At 29.5% G+C, this 18,230-nt stretch overlaps 1 protein-coding gene and 1 long non-coding RNA gene across 2 annotated transcripts in view; one reads left to right on the forward strand and one right to left on the reverse strand.

The window, feature by feature from the left end:
• The window catches only part of LOC123261237 (acetylcholine receptor subunit alpha-like 1), a 152,470-nt gene extending 145,664 nt beyond the window's left edge, over positions 1 to 6,806 (forward strand). Inside the window, exons 6-7 of the mRNA XM_044722789.1 lie at positions 1,782 to 2,834; positions 4,975 to 6,806. Coding sequence (XP_044578724.1) covers positions 1,782 to 2,834; positions 4,975 to 5,181 — 1,260 coding nt within the window. The 3' untranslated portion in view covers positions 5,182 to 6,806. The remainder of the gene's footprint in view (positions 1 to 1,781; positions 2,835 to 4,974) is intronic.
• On the reverse strand, positions 2,176 to 3,629 carry LOC123261239. The gene is made up of 3 exons (XR_006508634.1): positions 3,578 to 3,629; positions 3,089 to 3,407; positions 2,176 to 2,265 (listed from the first exon to the last, which is right to left on the reverse strand). It is a non-coding gene; the product is annotated as an uncharacterized LOC123261239 (long non-coding RNA).
• Positions 6,807 to 18,230: the final 11,424 nt, after the last annotated feature.

The following is an 18,230-nucleotide window of genomic DNA, read 5'->3' on the forward strand; positions in this document are numbered from 1 at the left end:
TATACTCATAGTGTCTTCAGTTATAAAGCAACTCAGGTATACGTTTCTATAATCTTACTGTCGCCAACAAGCACCTATTAACGAACGACGTACTAATTTCTATATCAAGTACAAATGCATGAATGAAATATTAAAAGGGAGAGAGGTAAGTTAAGTAAGACTATAAATAGGAAACGAAATTTTGAGACTCCACAGTTTGGCTTCACTTGCTTTTGAGAAAGTGTGGTATCTTGTGAAATTAAGTATTTTCTGAAACAATGATTCAAGTCTACTTGTTCATCAAAATGTGGAAAATATTGAAACTTTTATCGGTTCCAAGTTGCGAGACTGACGATAATATAGCGGTCATGAATGCTGATTACGGGCCGTGGTCGCATTTTATGACAACTTATAATAAATCAGTGACCGAAAAATCTTGGTTTTATCAGATCTATCCTAAGTTAGCGAAAGCTAAAGAAGCAATTAATAGTACTGATCATAAAAACAACGGCGATAAACATATCAAGCTATTACTTGATATTTTCGAAGCTATCATCGAGGATAATGAGATGCTGTTGTCGTATCTGTTTTCTCAACCAATTGATTTAAATATTGAACTTTTGGTTAACGGATGGACCCCACTGCACGCTGCCATTGCGTTCAATAAAAAAAAAAGTAGTTAGGTTTCTGATCAGCAGCGGTGCTAATGTAAACGCGGAGTTGCACGGTTGCGTCGGAAACGGATGCACTCCGTTACACATGGTTGTTTGGAAATCAAACCAAGAAATAATAGGGTTACTGTTGAATAATAATGCAGATGTCAATGCTTATGAAATATACAAGGGGATACCACTAATGATAGCTGTTCGCAGAGGAAATTTAGAAATAGTTTTTCTCCTTGTGAGCTGCGGAGCTGACATCAATTGTTCCATCACCGAGGGCGAAGATGAGGGAGTGACTCCAGTACATATCGCGGCTCAATGTCAAAACTACGAGATTCTAAAACTCTTATTGAACTTGGAAGTTAATATCAATGCCGTTACATCCAAAAACGAAACGGCTCTTCACTTTGCGATGAAAAGTCGCGTAAAAAATGAATCGAATGTTCAATTATTGCTTGACGCGGGCATTGATATCAACGTTGAAAACTTTGAAGGCATGCTTGCTATTGATATAGGCGTCATAGACAAGGATAATAGGTCTCGTCGTTCGATCCTCAAAGAACACATTGTTAAATTGATAGAAGCTAAAATTGGCAATGTATCTAAGAGGAATATCGCCAGAGTCAACAACAAGTTGGATGTTTTTCAATTTAAATGTATGGAAGAATTGGAAGTCATTAAATACTTGAAATTTGGTTTCACCGGTGTTAGTCTTTATGAAATGCTGAGCAAAAGCATTGACCATTTGGTGGATGATTTGAAGGATATAAAGGACCCCTACAAGTTTGATCAGAGTCGTGATGAGGATCATTTCTTCGAAGCCCATTCAAAACAACTGAGGACTGTTGTTTGCTTTTACTATCTCCGATATTTTTATTTCAGAATTATTTTACTATTCCGATTATTTTAATTTGTCAAAATTATTCACCAAGTGACTATTTATATAAATATATTTCAAATTTGTTTTTTATTTAAAATAAAAAATAAATAAACCAAAAATTATTAAATTATTTATATTATCCTCCATAAAATATAATTAATTACCTGCTCCTAAATAATATCTCCAAAATAAATAAAAATAATTTATAATTGTAGAATAAGTAACTATTAATGAATAATGTATATAAATAATTATTTCAGGTGGATCTTCGTCACTTGAGCCAGACCGAGGACTCGAATGAAATAGAGGTGGGGATCGACTTGGCCGATTACTACATCTCCGTCGAGTGGGACATATTAAAAGTGCCTGCGAAAAGAAATGAAAAATTTTACAGTTGTTGTGAGGAGCCCTATCCTGATATAATATTTAACATAACATTACGCCGTAAAACATTATTCTACACCGTAAATTTAATCATACCTTGTGTGGGTATATCGTTTTTATCAGTGCTGGTGTTTTACTTGCCGAGTCATAGTGGTGAAAAGGTATCATTGTCAATATCAATATTACTATCATTAACAGTATTCTTTCTATTGCTTGCCGAGATAATCCCTCCTACGTCATTGACAGTGCCGCTTCTCGGCAAATATTTGTTGTTCACAATGGTGCTGGTAACTCTGTCTGTGGTAGTGACTATTGCCGTGTTAAATGTTAACTTTCGTTCGCCGGTGACACATCGTATGGCTAGATGGGTAAGAGTAGTATTTATTGATATATTACCTAAATACTTGTGCATCGAAAGACCAAATACGGACAACGATGACGATAATGATAATGATAATAATGATATTATCGATAACAATAATGATGATGATGAGGACGAGGATGACGACGATAAAGCGCCCGAGCTAATACTCACCGATGTGTTCCCTAACGTTAATGAGACTGACAAATATGAATTACCCTATGGTGGAAAAAGGTACAGTGAGGATTATGAAATAACAGATTTGCCCGGTTTACCAGTTACAATACCACCAGTACCAGTGCCCCCATCTGTTACAACAATACCCAACTCGAGGTACGGCGACCTACCCATTCCCGTAGTGGCTCCACGTTTTGATGAGTCTGCATTGCCGCCTATACCGCTCCCTGGTGGTGGCGATGATGAACTGTTCGTACCCGCCAGCCCGGGATACGTTCACGACGACGCCAGTCCGACGTTCGAGCGACCACTTGCCAGGGAAATCGAAAAAACCATTGAAGACGCACGTTTTATTGCTCAACACGCCAAGAACAAGGACAGGTTCGAAAGTGTAAGTAGATTTTTCTCTTTTCTCATATATTTCACACCCCTTTTCCTTCTGTTATATATATCGAATACACTTTTGAGAGCAATCCTCATCTGCTGACGAATCACATCCACTTATATATATATTACTCATATATACACGCAAATACGGCACACAAGACAAAGACAAAGAACTACTTGACAGAACATGACGTAGCTATCTCAAAGCCCTTAAAGCCATTAAAGCCTTTGGACTCTACCCTACCATACAGTACTTACTGGTATTATTAGATCGATTAAAATCCTTTGTGACGATACACCGAAACTCTGTGTACTAGTTGTCACGACGCTTCATTGTCAGGCGAACTTATGGATGATAGTTTGTAATAGTTTAGCTAATCGAGCCTCGGATATCCATATCTCTACATCTTTTTCATCTTCATGCACAAATATGTGCAACAGAAGCTTAATGGGCTTAGTGATTAACGTTAAATCGAGGTAGCATCAATCTTTTTGGAATACTGTACTTCTGACAAAATCTTTGATAACTACAACCTTTGAGCTTTGCGCTAATATGTCTGCTGAGACTCGAGATTCACTGAAAAAGAACAAAAGTATTATTTTCTATTCAATGATTTCGGAATTGATAATCTGGCTCCTAAGTTAACAAATGTTCCAATGTTAGATCTTATATTTCGCTGTAATTGTTTTTAAAATTTCGCTTTCTGTTAAATTATTATCTTTTCATAAAAAAATTTTTTCACTTACAAATTTAACCATGTGTTTAGGGTTGGTTGATTCCAATTGGCTTTCAGCCTAGATCAAATTTAATGGATTCATTTCTTTCTACAGCACCGGCAGTACTAATTTACAGTTCACTAACTATTTTTATTTCTACTCCGGTTGTTCTACTCAGTGTATACATTACTTTTCATATTTTTCAAGCGTCCCATTTTAAAATTTTAAAATCAGCGTCTTTTCTTCTAAAAAAATCTCAATTGTTATTAAAAGAAATAAAATGAATCACGTCCTCGGAAATGAAAAACTTTATCAGATAAAAAAAATTAGAATTGCAGAGAAAATACTGTATCTTTGAGAAAGTTGTGTAAATGTTTAAGAAATATGTTATTTATTTTTTCGATTCGCCGGAAGTGTCTTTGGATCGTCGGAGGAACTGAGAGCTTTACGGAAGCACACCCGTTTTATCTATTTCATCTATTCCCTGTTGGACCACCTCCTGGTTGGTTTGTGGTCCTCCGAGCACCGGAATATCGCTATACAGCAGCACAAGCGCAAGAATAAATTACCCTGGACAAAGTGTATAAAAATGTATATGTATATAAAGTAGATACGTGCAGTATTACCAGAGCTCGGCTGCATTTCCATCTACAGTATAACAAGTAACGCACTGCGGCAACACTTTGCCAGGTTGCCAAGTAAACTCATCGTCAAAAGTATCGTGTCATACGCAAATACTTATTATTCTATCTCTACTTGTTCTTCCATACTTAATATATTGTTCTTATAGTTGTTGTTGTTACATTAGTACTCAGAGAACGGGTATTTGCATTTTGCCAACTCGGTGAATGTATCTTTTGATTCACTTTAGACACTCGGATTAAGTGTTTCGCATTAAAGTTTCTTCAATACTATTACATACGTGTATATATTTATAATTTACATTGTCTTCAAAAGATGGTGTCTTCACTTTAAATACACGCAGTAATATTACCAACAAGGTTAGTTAGCTTTAAAGCAAACTTGTAAATTAAACTCTTCTAAATTGCTATCTAAGATTCTGACTACCATCTGTGAGAAACTGGCTAGGTAGCCTAAAAAAAATAGTTTTTAAAGAAAAAAAATAAATAAACTGAAGAATGATAAAATTTAGTTGAGTTGGAAATGGCGATCCTAGATAACGTCTCCAAGTTAACTCTAAGATGTTTCAGATTAAGTTTCTTCGAGTCTCAAAAGCTGCAGGCTTCTGAGAGAGTCTGCAAAGTACAGTACAGTTGAATTCCCGGGGCAACTTCTTTTTTTCTTGCCAACGAATGAATTAGATTTATCAAAAATATTTTATTATTATTACTGACAAACGAAAACACATTTTATAAATTTTTTAAAGACATAAAAAATGAGTTTACATTTAATTTGTTTGCTTTCAGGTGGAAGAAGACTGGAAGTACGTAGCAATGGTTCTCGACAGAATTTTCCTTTGGTTTTTTACGATTGCTTGTTTTTTTGGTACGGCTCTCATTATCCTACAGGCCCCGAGCCTGTACGACGAGACCAAACCAATAGACATTATTTATAGCAAAATCGCCCAGAGGAAGATGATGCTGAAGAACATGGGTCCCGAGGAGGATGACTAGTCGACGATAATACCCGGCCAAAGCACCGTGGTTTTTAAAATAATTCAATTAATATTATTGATATTAAATAAATTTAATTAATAATAATAATAATAATGAAATCACACTCGTGCCTCGTGGTCAAGTATTAACTGTGGTACCACATATTAAGACATTAACACGCATTTAAATAAATAATGACACACGTTACTATCCACTCTTGTAAATTCTTGCACGCAGGCACGAGGCAGTGTCGTCGTCGACTGTCGTCACTCCTTGTGCATCAGAGTTCACGTCTTGAGATCAACAGCTACAGATTGAGTATCGTTAACCGATTCAGCTCCATCTAATTTACACTCGATCTAGTTTCATCTCTAATTTTATTACTATTATTACTACTGCTACTACTACTACTACTACTACTACTACTACTACTACTACTACTCCTACTACTACTACTATTACTACTACTACTACTACTACTAATGACACAACACCGCCAGATACCAGTTTGAATAATTGTATTTTAACAAAAAAAAATACAATCGATTGTTAAATAATTAAACTAAAATGGTGAGTCGTGAAAATCGTGAACAAACACTTGGAGAACGGCACGTTCACATGAAATATCACGAAAAACAATTTAGAAAAAAAAAACGACTGCGTCGTTGCCGTCCATTGTTCTTTAATTAAGAAAAAAATTTTTAAAAAGAATAATCATAATCACCGTGATTGGTGGATGATTATTGAGTCTAAAAAATAAGGAAAAATAATAAACGATTCCGATGACCCGAAAGACTTGGGACGACGACGGCCGTGGTAAAAAAGAAAGTGCCAATTATCCAAATAAAAAATTAAAAAAAATAATTAATAAAAATTAAAAAATAATAAGCGTGCCGTATTTTTGTAAAATCAAGTTTCATACGTAAAGGCTAGAGCCACTGCGACGAACGATTTTGTCGGGAGACTTGCCGAACTGCCGCATTTTATAACTGAATGAGTTTAATTTAAAAATATAATATATATATACTAATAACTATTAAATTAATTAATTAATGGTGAAAATAATATAAATAATAAATTATTTAAATGATAAAATAATAAATTAAGAATGACGAATAACTTTCACCTAAGACACAGCATTAGTACACGCACAATATGGGGGTAGTTACCCTCGCTCTTCTCTTCGTAACAAAAGATACAAGAAGCTTCAGTCCCGAAATATTATTATCAGGTATGGTTATATTTTATTTATTTATTTTATAAGTCGTGATATATTTTTTTTTAACATGAAGTAAAAATTTTTAAAAAATAGCCATTGTTATGTGTAACTAATAAACTGCCCGTCGTTTTATTTAGCATACGCGTAAATAAAATTTGAGAATTAAAATAACAATAATAATTATCGGGAAATAGTGTAAAATAAAATGGCTTGTAAAAACAACTGGCAATCTGAAAATGGCCTGTTAATTCCATCTTAGGTAGGCGAGAAAACCCAGAAGAGGCGAGGGAAAGGGTGAGGAGCTATATATTCATATATATATATATATATATTGGGTATATAACGGGGACGGAAGGCCGGGGCTTAGAAAACGAACTGACGATAGAGAGGAGTCGACTGTAAAAGGGATAAAAGAGATGAGATAGAATAGAGGTAAAAGGAATGAAAAAATAATAAATATATATATATATATATATATATATATATATATATATATATATATATATATATGTATGTATATGGTAGTAGGGCGTTGATACTCGAGTTTGACCGAGAGAGAACTCTTTGGAGCGTTACCAAAAAATTCGGGCTTCGAGATGTCGCATAACCGTGCCAAAGTCTTGATTCTTATGACGGTAAACTAGAAAAGACAGAATCGTTATGTATAAAAAGACACGGAGAAAAAAAGAGAAGAGGTAAGAGAATAAAAATATTAAAAAAAAAAGCATATGACTGGAAGCGGAAACAACTGAGGAAGAGATTGAAAGGTTAAAATGAATCTCTTGTGGCGTTCGAAGTGCGATATCGACAGACAAAAACCAAAATTGCATACTTTGAACCTTGATATCGTGCTCGAGATACTTGATATTTTTTTTCTCATACCATTTAACTGTATATCTATATATTTATGTCCGAGTGGTTGTTTGGGTGGGGGAATTTTTGAAAGGATGACTTTTTTAAGCAAAATTAAAGATTTAAATGGTTCATTGATTGTATATTGATGATATTTATAAAATATTGTAACTAGATAGATAAAAGTTTAGTAACGTTTTTGGAAATTTACGAGAGTTATTTATCAAATTTGTATTATATAAATAAATAAATGATGGACATATGGCGCTTCCAACACCCCGTACCCCCTTGCTGCGGATATAATAATCAATTTATTTGCTCATTTAATGATAATGGTAATTATTAATTATTAAAGTTAATGTGCATATATAAAATATAATTATTATTATTATTATTATTACGATAAAAGATAAATATGTATATGTGTAAATTATTATTATTATTATTATTATTATTATTATTATTATTATTATTATTATTATTATTATTTATTATTTATTATATTAATACGATAATTATTATAATCTACCCACAGTAATTGAATTAATTGACAATTGGTTATTCAATAAATAATTAACAGTCATAAATTTATTATTATTGTTATTATTACATAATATTCTTAGATAAAGTTTAGAATGATCAGAGGACATTGAAAGATTTTTTCGTTTAATTAAATGATCGGCTAATTGTTCCAATTATAATTATTGAGAATTTTATAATGAAAAATTAAGCAAGAAATTTTAATGATATATTGCACTAGTTAAACATGAAAATAAATTTTTTAACTGCTTATTTATATATAGTGTTACAAATTATGGATAATTTTATTATCTGTAATAATATAATTGTTTAAAAATATTTATTACAATTTATTAAAGTGTATATAAACATTTTTTATTATAAAAATGATTTTATTTTTTTTAGTGAATTTTTTCTATTCAAAAATAAAAATAATAATAATAATTATTATTATAATAACAATTCAATTAAATAAAAAATAAAAAAATAGGTTATTTGTTAAAAATTGTGAAAAAAAGACGCGACAGAGTATATTAATGTATGAATGTATAAATAGAGTTAAATTAATCTCATCGTGACAGTAACAGCAACAATAATAAATTAATACATTAATTATTTAAATAATATTGTTGTCGTAATAATAATAACATAGTATTTGGAATAATAAATAAAAAAAAATAATAAAGTGTATCTATATATTTAATAGATCAATTATCAAATAGATAAAACACGTAAGTTATTATTTTTTTAATTTATATTTGAACGTGTGTATTTACACAATTATTTGTCGTTTTAGTCATGTTGGTGATTAAAATTTGAACCTCGATTGATTGGCTTTACTTAATTTTATTTTAAAAAATTAAAGATGCAAAAAAAATTTTTAAGTGATCGTACAGATGACTATCTGTTTGTATACACATAAACCGCTGTTGTACGTATTTAACTGGCAATAAAGTGTTTACTGTTTATTTTTTCCGCCTCGGTGAATACTTCAGGCCGATCGATCATTTTGTCGGCTGAACCTTAAATAGATGTCTTTAAAAATCCAAAGTTCAATTGTTTGTGTTTGACGTAACAATTAATTAACAAAAAAGCTCAATCGATAACTTTTCTTTATTAAAATTCAGTATTGTAGTTCCATTAGTTCACAGCCCAAGGCATTAATTATTTAAATTGTTAAGAACTAATATAATTTAGTGAAAAGGCCAATAAATCGAGTTTAAATAAAAGTGAATTGTATTAAAGTGAAAATGCGGATTATTAGTAAGAACAAAATTTTGAAGGAAAAGAATAATTAAAATAAAATTAAAACAAAATAAAATAAAATAAACAGAAACAAGAAACTATCGCATGTCTTCCTGGGAGTAGCCTACGTCGTAAGACTCGACGCTCGCGCCTCGAAAATAAATCGAGCGAGTCGAATAAGCGACGGATCGAGCAAGGGATTTATTAGCCCGCCCTTTACTTCTACAACAGAGCTTTTCTACCCACTCTTATACACGTCTGTTTACGCGTACACGTCCTTAAGACCTTTCATCTTTTATTTATTTTTCCCTTTTTGATTTTTTTATCATACATTTCATGTAAAAATTCAATAACATAGAACAAAGTGTATTATTAGAAATAAATAAAAAATAGTCTAGTCTAGTCGGGGTATGTCTACTTTAAGTGACATTTAAGGTCACTATTTTATTATTAGACGTATTTATAATTTTTTAATCAAATGCTCAAGGGACATTTTATCACACTGTTATATTTATAACTTTACTAAAAGTCAAAATGATCAATCCGTTCTTAAAGTATGAGCAAAAATTATAAATTTTTTTTTTTCGAAAGACGGAAAAGCTAAAGGACGAAATCGACAGATATTAATTGCATAGTAGTTAATTAAATCACCGTAATGATTAAAAACTAAATTAATAAATAAAAATTGATGATTTTTTTTTGAGAATTTAAAAATAAATTCACATAAAACTGATAGTATTGTTAAGACAATCAGACTCTTATTGCTCCTGGTCATCGTTTATAAATGGAAATTGATAAACAACGTTGACTTTATAGATTATTGCAGACAAATAGCATCACCGCTGTTTAATAAATAATATTTCTGGCTCATAAAAAAAAAAAAATAACGAGATAAATTAATAATAGAGATAAATTTAAAAAGAATTATTCGTTTGATTTTTAAAATAAAACCCCCGAGTCTTCGCCCCCGCGATCTTTTAAAAACATCCCTGATAATAAAATACACATTTATTATTCAGTAGCATTCAAAATTAATAATAATAAATTAAAATACGTAAAAACGATGTAAAAATACACTTATAAAATAATAATAATTAATGATACATAAGAAAAAAAAAATAATGGCAAGTTTTTTTGTACGCCTAATTTTTTCTACATTTAAAATAAAAAATATTAAAACATACACTCGGTCGATAATCATCGATAAAAGTAAAAAGGATTTGAAATAAATAAAAATAAAACAAGTAGACAAAAATAAAGGCAAGCTCAATAAATAAAAACTAGCACGCTCTTAGATTATACTTAATAGGTATAATTGTAATTAATTTTAAATACTGTGTGAGTGAAGTGTTGATAAATATATTTATAGTTGATAATTATGTAAACAATTATTATTGATTAATTTTAATAATATGTAAGTGAAAAAAAAATTATAATAATAATTAACATTAACGAGTGTTTTGTTATCCTATAAATGGACATCAATAAAATAATTATTAATTTAGAAATAATAAATAGTATAAAGTGCAGTAATAAATTGATTAATCATTATTATATATATAAATATAAATATATATAAATTATTATTATTATTATAGTATCGAAATGTATACAGTTTAAGTGTTTACGATATAAAATTACGGGTAACGATTAAGAAATTAGATTTTTTCTAACTAATCAATTTATTATTATTATTATTATTATTATTATTATTATTATTATTATTATTATTATTATTATTATTATTATTACTATGAATATTATTAATATTATTATTATTATTAATGCGACCTAAGACATTTAAGCGAACCAGAGAGGGAGTATGTGTTAATTTATTATTATTATTATTTATTTTATAATAAAAATAAGTTATTGAGGGAGTTTTTAGTAAAAAATAAAATAAAAAGATTAAACCCAGTGCCTCTCAGAAATTAATTACAATAAATTCGGTGTATTTCTGTTAATTATTTGCCGTGGGAGAGTGACATGTGTTACTAAATCCACTAAATAAAAATAATGCGTCGGAAAGAAAAAAAAAATACGGAGCTGGAAAAATAAAAAACGAATCCAATCACTAATTAAGTGAATAAAATGGTCGTTTGTTAAAAACCAAAGAAATAATATATGATTAGGTGTAATTGTCTTAAAAAGAGACACTGCTCTCTGAATTATGCCTGCAATTATTTCAATTTAGCCAAAAATAATAATTACATTGAAATATGTGAGTTTGAAACTTGCATCTATATTATTTGTTAAACTACTAATTAACTCACGCTCGTTATAAACACCCATTTATTCTACTTCTTAAATAATATAAATTAATTATTGTTAATAATTATAATAATAATAATAGTAGTTGTAACAGTATCTCTCTCTAAATCGTTAATTAGTGTGTACACGTTAATTTTATCAATTATAGTCCCTAATTGGAAATTAATTTGTTACAGCATTGATAATTGTTAATTATCAATTGAATTGATTATTTTTAAATGAGGTCGCTAGGTCAATTAGCTAATAAAATATTTTAACTAAAATTCATTTTTAACTTACGCAAGCAACCAATTAATTAATTAACAATTAAATTGAGATGAAAATATTTGGTACAATTAATTTTAATTTAGACTAACTGGCCGATCAATTATAAATATTGTAAATAAAAACGGATAAAAAAATAGGGTATGAAATAAAGTTGCTCTAGGTCGATTTCTCCATATATATTTCAATTAATAAATAAAATAAATCAACAAAACAACTGCAGCTATCTTAATTGTCATTTCAACTTTTAATATTAAAAAAAAATTTTTAACCTTGTTAAAAAATGTTCTTTTTACTAAACAACGAAATAATCGTGGAGCATTGTAGATGTATTATTAATAATAATAATAATAAAAATAAAAGTAATAATAATAAATAATAACATTTATTACTTCAATATACTTAACTGTTGATTTATATTAAATTGTTTTGTGTATCTCAACAATTATTTGTCTATCTGAACTAATTGTCTGTTTGTATGAAAGAACGTTGTCCGCTGTCGTATCTCATAAGATTTAAAAATAATAATAATAATAATAATATTAAGCTGATAATTAATAAAAATAATTGAAGAAAAAAAATTAGAGGAAAGCCCGAACAAGTGATGTCAGCCTTCGATTATTATTAACTATTAAGTAATACATATATTATTCACCTTAACTTTTTATACTTATTATTATAATTTTTTATCAATAATATAATATTATTTATTTGATATATAAATTAATTAAGTCAATTAATCTACGGTAAAATATATAAATAAAGTAAAACAAATCAGACGGTGGACATCATTTAAATCCGTCTATTCCTCACACGTGATTCCGCTCCCAATGTGAATAAGATCAGTCATAAATAATAATAATAAAAAATAATAATAATAATAATAATAATAATAATGAATGGTAATTTAATATTAATAATGTAATGTAATATGTATAATGAAATTGGTAATAATGGTGAGAATTAATCGGCAGATTAATTAATTGAATTGAATTGTAGCACTAGCACGTGCATTTGTAAAGTATTAATTACTTATATGTATTATTAAATTAAATAATATGATTGCCCGAGTACTCGATGAGATACTTGTAATGAGAAGACATTTATTAAATTAAAGAGGAGAGACAACAATAATTAACGACTAAAAAATAAACGACAACAATATATTGTGTATGGATAAAAAATAATAACATGAAAAAAAATAAAAAAAATAAACTTATTTATTAGCTAACGTCTACACATTCTACACGCAATTATCCATCGTATGTAAAACAATTTAAACAAAATGAAACAAATAAACGAGTGGTTAAAATTATTGTTTAAAAAAGTAATCCAACAACTGTCTATTTATTTATTCACCTAAAAATTTATCCTTCCTTATTACTCTATATATTCATTTATTTTTTTACTTTTTCATGTTTTAGATCCAAAACCAATATCCTTTATTACTTCCCTCCAAGATCTTAACCATCCAAACCAAAAAAAAAACGTCTCAATCTTTTGATTTAGCTTCGATAATTTCAACAACGAGACAAGTCGATAATATAAATATTGGGGGTGTTCATTGGTGTGTGTCCGCGGATCGAGAATGAAAAGTTTACAAAATAAGAACGAGAAGAGAAGAGGAAAAAAAGCATTTGTGAGTTACTTTTTTTTTATCATTATTTTTTTACCTATACTTTTTACGAGCATTGTGTCCCTGCTTCATCGCTCCCTAGCGTCGACGATTAGAACTTTTATTTTCTTTTTCTGCTCTTGCATTGAAGGAGTAAAAGAGTGATAAGAGTGTAAAGAAGGAGGAGATTGGAAAAAATTTTAAAGGAGCTTGAGCTTGAGCTGGAAAAGGAATTAAAGTCCTGAGACTAACCAGCACGGTAACTGTTTGCTGGTAAGTCCATTGTCGGGCCATAACAATGCGTAAGTATGAAAACCCAACCGTGGATTTGTGGGTATAGAAAAAGATTTAATTTCACGGATAATTTTAGACGGATTTAATTTTTTGTTAGAATTTTTTAAACTGAGATTTTAAATTCAATTTTGTAAATTTGCAAACAAAAAATTCAAAATCATGACATTTACTAACGAAATAAAAGCAATCTATTCCCGTAGATTTTTTTTTATATAAAAATTTCGGTACACTTTGATTTTAACAGTGGGAGAAAAATCTCGAATCGTTTGATAAATTAAATTTCGATCATTCACACAACTCACTTGATTAAAATCGTTTGCCCAACTCCCTCGCCTCCAATCTCCATATATACGTTGTGACCCGCAAACACACTCGAGCTCTGCCCCAAAAATCTAAATTAAAAAAAAAAAAAAAGATAAATAGTTGAGTAACAGAGATAACTGAGGGAAAAAAAATTTTGAAACAAAAAAGTCAACAGTGAGAGTGAGAAGAGAAACATTGGAGCGACATATGGCGCAGGGTTCAATCTGAAATGAAACAAAAAAAATTTTTAAATCAACAAAAATAAAAAAAGTGACGAACAGAGCGAGTTCACGGTTTCAAATGTATTTGCATCGGTTGCACCGGTCACAAGAGAATTTATTTGAATATTTCTTTCCTCCTGGTATATAACGTAAAAACGAGAAGAAATTTTAATAAAAACCTTTATATTCTATTCTCTATCGTATAATACGTGAATACATATTTTCTTTAGATAGATACATTTATACCTCGATAAAAATCCATAGGCTTGCTCGGAACAAATTTAAAAAGAATTATTTTCCAGTTGTTTATTCACTTGGCTATTTTTTTCAATAAAACAATAATTCAAAGATTTAATTTTTTATCATAATTATCATTACTCTAATAAAATATTTTATTCAAATAAAGTTTTTCATATAACGAACGAACGAGCAAACGTTGAAAATTGGATTAAAGTACAAAGTAAATTGTGAATCTTGTTGGGAATTTAATTGGCAATCAATCTGTATCAATTGTGAATGTGGAAATAATCCCGAGTGAAATGGGGCTCTTTATTTACTGTACTATCTAGATAAAGGGCATTAAAAATAGAGGGTAGACTCCTAAATTTATTGGAGATTGTAGTTTAGAGGAGTGCACGTGTAGATGAGATGAGATATGATGGTTGCTAGATATTTTATGGTTGCTTTGATTAAATGATTTAGGTTGCTCAACCCCCGTTTGTTAATGCGGGTATACATTCTCCGCTCCGAGATTAATAGGGTTATTTTTTAAGATCTTCTATCTTGTTTGCGTAATTATTTATTTTTCGGGCTTGTTCACTCGAGGGTTTAATGGCCTACTATTACTTTCTTTTCGGCTCCTTAATTGCTGTTAGATTCGGTGGACCTATTTGTCCTTTAAAATCCATTCCAGGTATTGATCACACGTTTAATTGCCAATTTAATATGATATACTGTTTCCCAAATGTGGTTTCATTACTCGAATGTGAACAATTGTATATTTTATCGTTCAATTAATTGTATCTGCGTAAACATGATATAGCCATGACGTAAAGTACTATTAATAGCAGTGAAATTAGTGACACGCGTAAATATTCCGGACAAAATAAATAGATTAATTTTTATTTACACACAGAAAAAAAGATTCACTTTTGAGCCAAGAAAATATTTTTCTGCCTCAGTATTTTCTTGAGCAAAAAAAAAGATTTTTTTTTGACACAAGAAATTTCACTTATTCCAACAAAATTAGTTCTCTTGCTTTAAGAAATACGTACCTTGATCCAGAAAAATTTATTTAAGTCAAGAAAATCTTCTTGTTTTGAGAAAATTCAGCCTCTTGCTCCAAAAAATTAAATATAAAGATAGAAGTAAAGTTTCATTAATATTTTTATTGATTAACATGTCAAATGGGAAGATCATATAATATTGAATCATTTTTTTTCATTCAATATGTATAATTGCACGCTAAAATAATATAAAATTGGTATCAAATATTGAAGAGAAAAATTTTCTCAGGGTGAGAAATTTTTTTTCTCAGCTGAAGTATAGGTGGCGCTGCTTCCCTAAAATATTTAAAAATCTTGATCAAATATAAAAATTTATCGTATCAAGTATTTATGATGATTTGAATTAAATTAAGAAAAAAATTACTTCCACCATAAATAAAGTTTTCAAGAAAAATTTTTACTTCGGCCAACACAACTTCGGTCTTCCTTCAGGCACCCAAAAATTTTCTTGAGCCGAGAATTTTGTTCTCTAGTCAAGAAATTTTTCTTTCTGTGCAAGCTTAAAAACTTCATTTGAAAAATTTCATAATAAAGCTTTTTTTTTTTGGGAATTTTGTCCGGGGATATTAACACACATTACACTGAGAGAAAAAATTACTTTTGAAAAAAATAGCAATAATTTGTGACAAGAGATTAATTTGTTTAAAATTTTCATTAATTTAATTTTTTAACAAAAAAGAACCAACATTTTTCTCACAGTAATTTTTTTGGACATGTAACTTTCAAAATTCAAAATTTCTAAAAAAATTGTAAAGAAATGAACTCAAAATTTTGTTGGGAATACAAAAATAATTGAATTTGTATATAATAATCATTAGAAATAAATTTCAACAGGGTGAATTTTTTTATGTGGGAAAAAAACAATTTTAAGTAGACAACTTTCGAATTTTTATCCAAAATTATTTTTTTCCAAATTTATAAAACTTTTTTTCAACAAAAAAGTTACAGTACAAAATTTTTATTTCTTTAGATAAGGAATAAAATTTTCAATAAATTAATTTTTCATTAGAACATTACTTATATTTTCCAAAATAAATTTTTTCTTTGAGTGTACCATTGAACTTAATAGCCCATAATTTAAGCTATTTAATTTTATTTCCAAAAAATACATTTATAGCGATCAGATAAGTAAAATAAGAATTATTTATGATGTAACTTATTCGCCCAATACATTTCCTTGCTTTAGTTTTCGCTTCCATATCCGAGAAAAAATTTCGGTTGGATGGCTTTCGCATTGAATGGTAGTAGAGAGGATGCCCTCCAAATCAGCTTCATTTTCGGTTTGGGAGCTTTTCCCGATCCTGCAATCCAATGCCGTTGCTACGTGGCTCTGCTGCAGTCCGAATTATAGAAAAACGGAGCAAAGGAGTACAAGAGTATAAAAGGAAGTAAGAGAGTGTGTAGCCAAAAGAAATTCTTTTTTTTATTCCACCAAGAAAGAATAAGAAATGGAATAACAAAAAATATAAAATAAAGAGTACACTGTAGATATTCGCTTGGCAACGTCGGAAGCCTCTTGATTGGCTACTACATACATATATACCTATATACATAACACACACTAGCTCACACATTTTCATTGATGGTATATCGATACTATCCAATACTTACCGGGATCCTTTTGACCTCACTCAAATGTCTAAGACTCCTGAGATGTTAAAGTACTTCAACGCTTTGATCCTCAATAAGTCTTCCATTTTCACTAACGATTTTCTCCATTTCATTTTTTTTACTTTTTTTTATCTTCATGCTTGATTACTTTCTTACCTTTCAATACTTTTTTTTCCTTCACTTAATACCTCACACGAGAATTAAAAATAAAATTGCCTAAAACCGATAGAGGAAAAAACCGAAGAACAAATTTTAAAATCAGGCCTTCAATTTTGTTATAAAATTAATGTAAAAAAAAAAAAAAAAATCCTGTAGTTTCTAATCTAGCAAATTCCTTTCACCAGTAGAACTTGATTTTGTTTTCCGAAGAGTAGCAGAGTGCTGAGATTGGTTATTGGAATGTCGATCTTGGCAGAAACAAGATTTATGGTACTGTCTTAGCCGGTCGTGCTCGCTACCTCTTTTAGTGTGACTCGAATGGACTATGGGTATCGATTTCGACGCTATCTGTACATAGACAAAGCATACATCATAGGTTACCGTGGCTGGTACTCCTCTTGTACCAAAGCACAGTAACTGTGTAATAGTTTATGCGATGTTACGAAACAGGAACCACGTAAATAGAGGCGAAAGTAGAATCAAAGTCAAAGAGAGATTGATTTTGATTTATTTATTCATGCCAAGGCACAGGCCAAATGGCAATATAAATACAAAATATTTACATCTTAAAAACTAATAATATTGAGTATAAATACATAAATCTTAATCTAAATTCTAGAGTATTATTGCAAAAAATGATATATCTAATTTTCCTTTCTTTTAAATATTTTTAACATTTTTAAACTTTTGCATGCCTTAAGTGCAAAGCGCGCAGGTATGCTCTACTCTCGCCTAAAAATCGTGATTTCGATTAAAACGTGATTTTCATAATTTAAACGAAAAAAATTATGGATAAAAAGCATGTTGAAATAAACAATAGTAACTACAGAACACGTTAAAAAAATTTTCTTATCGATTAAATAAGATTTCTTAGAAAAAACTCGTTTTTCTGATGAATTAAATGAATAAGAGCGTGGTATTCACGGGAGCACTGGACTTGATAACACTACAACTTTGTTAAAAATCACTTTCACGATTTAGTTTTTTTTTTTTGTTTTATTCCTGAGGAAGTTTATCAAAACCCTTGTGAAAATTGCGTGTCAAAATAATTCCGTTTCGATACAGTTAATTTTTTTCGATTGACAGTTCGGTGACTTTTTCTGCGATTTCGGCAGCCATATATTTTATTTTTCATAAATAGAATTGAAATAACTATAAACAAGCAGAAACTATACATACATGATGGTATAATTACTAACTGTTTTATC

Source organism: Cotesia glomerata, linkage group LG3 (assembly GCF_020080835.1).
Source record: "Cotesia glomerata isolate CgM1 linkage group LG3, MPM_Cglom_v2.3, whole genome shotgun sequence".
NCBI lineage: Eukaryota > Metazoa > Arthropoda > Insecta > Hymenoptera > Braconidae > Cotesia > Cotesia glomerata.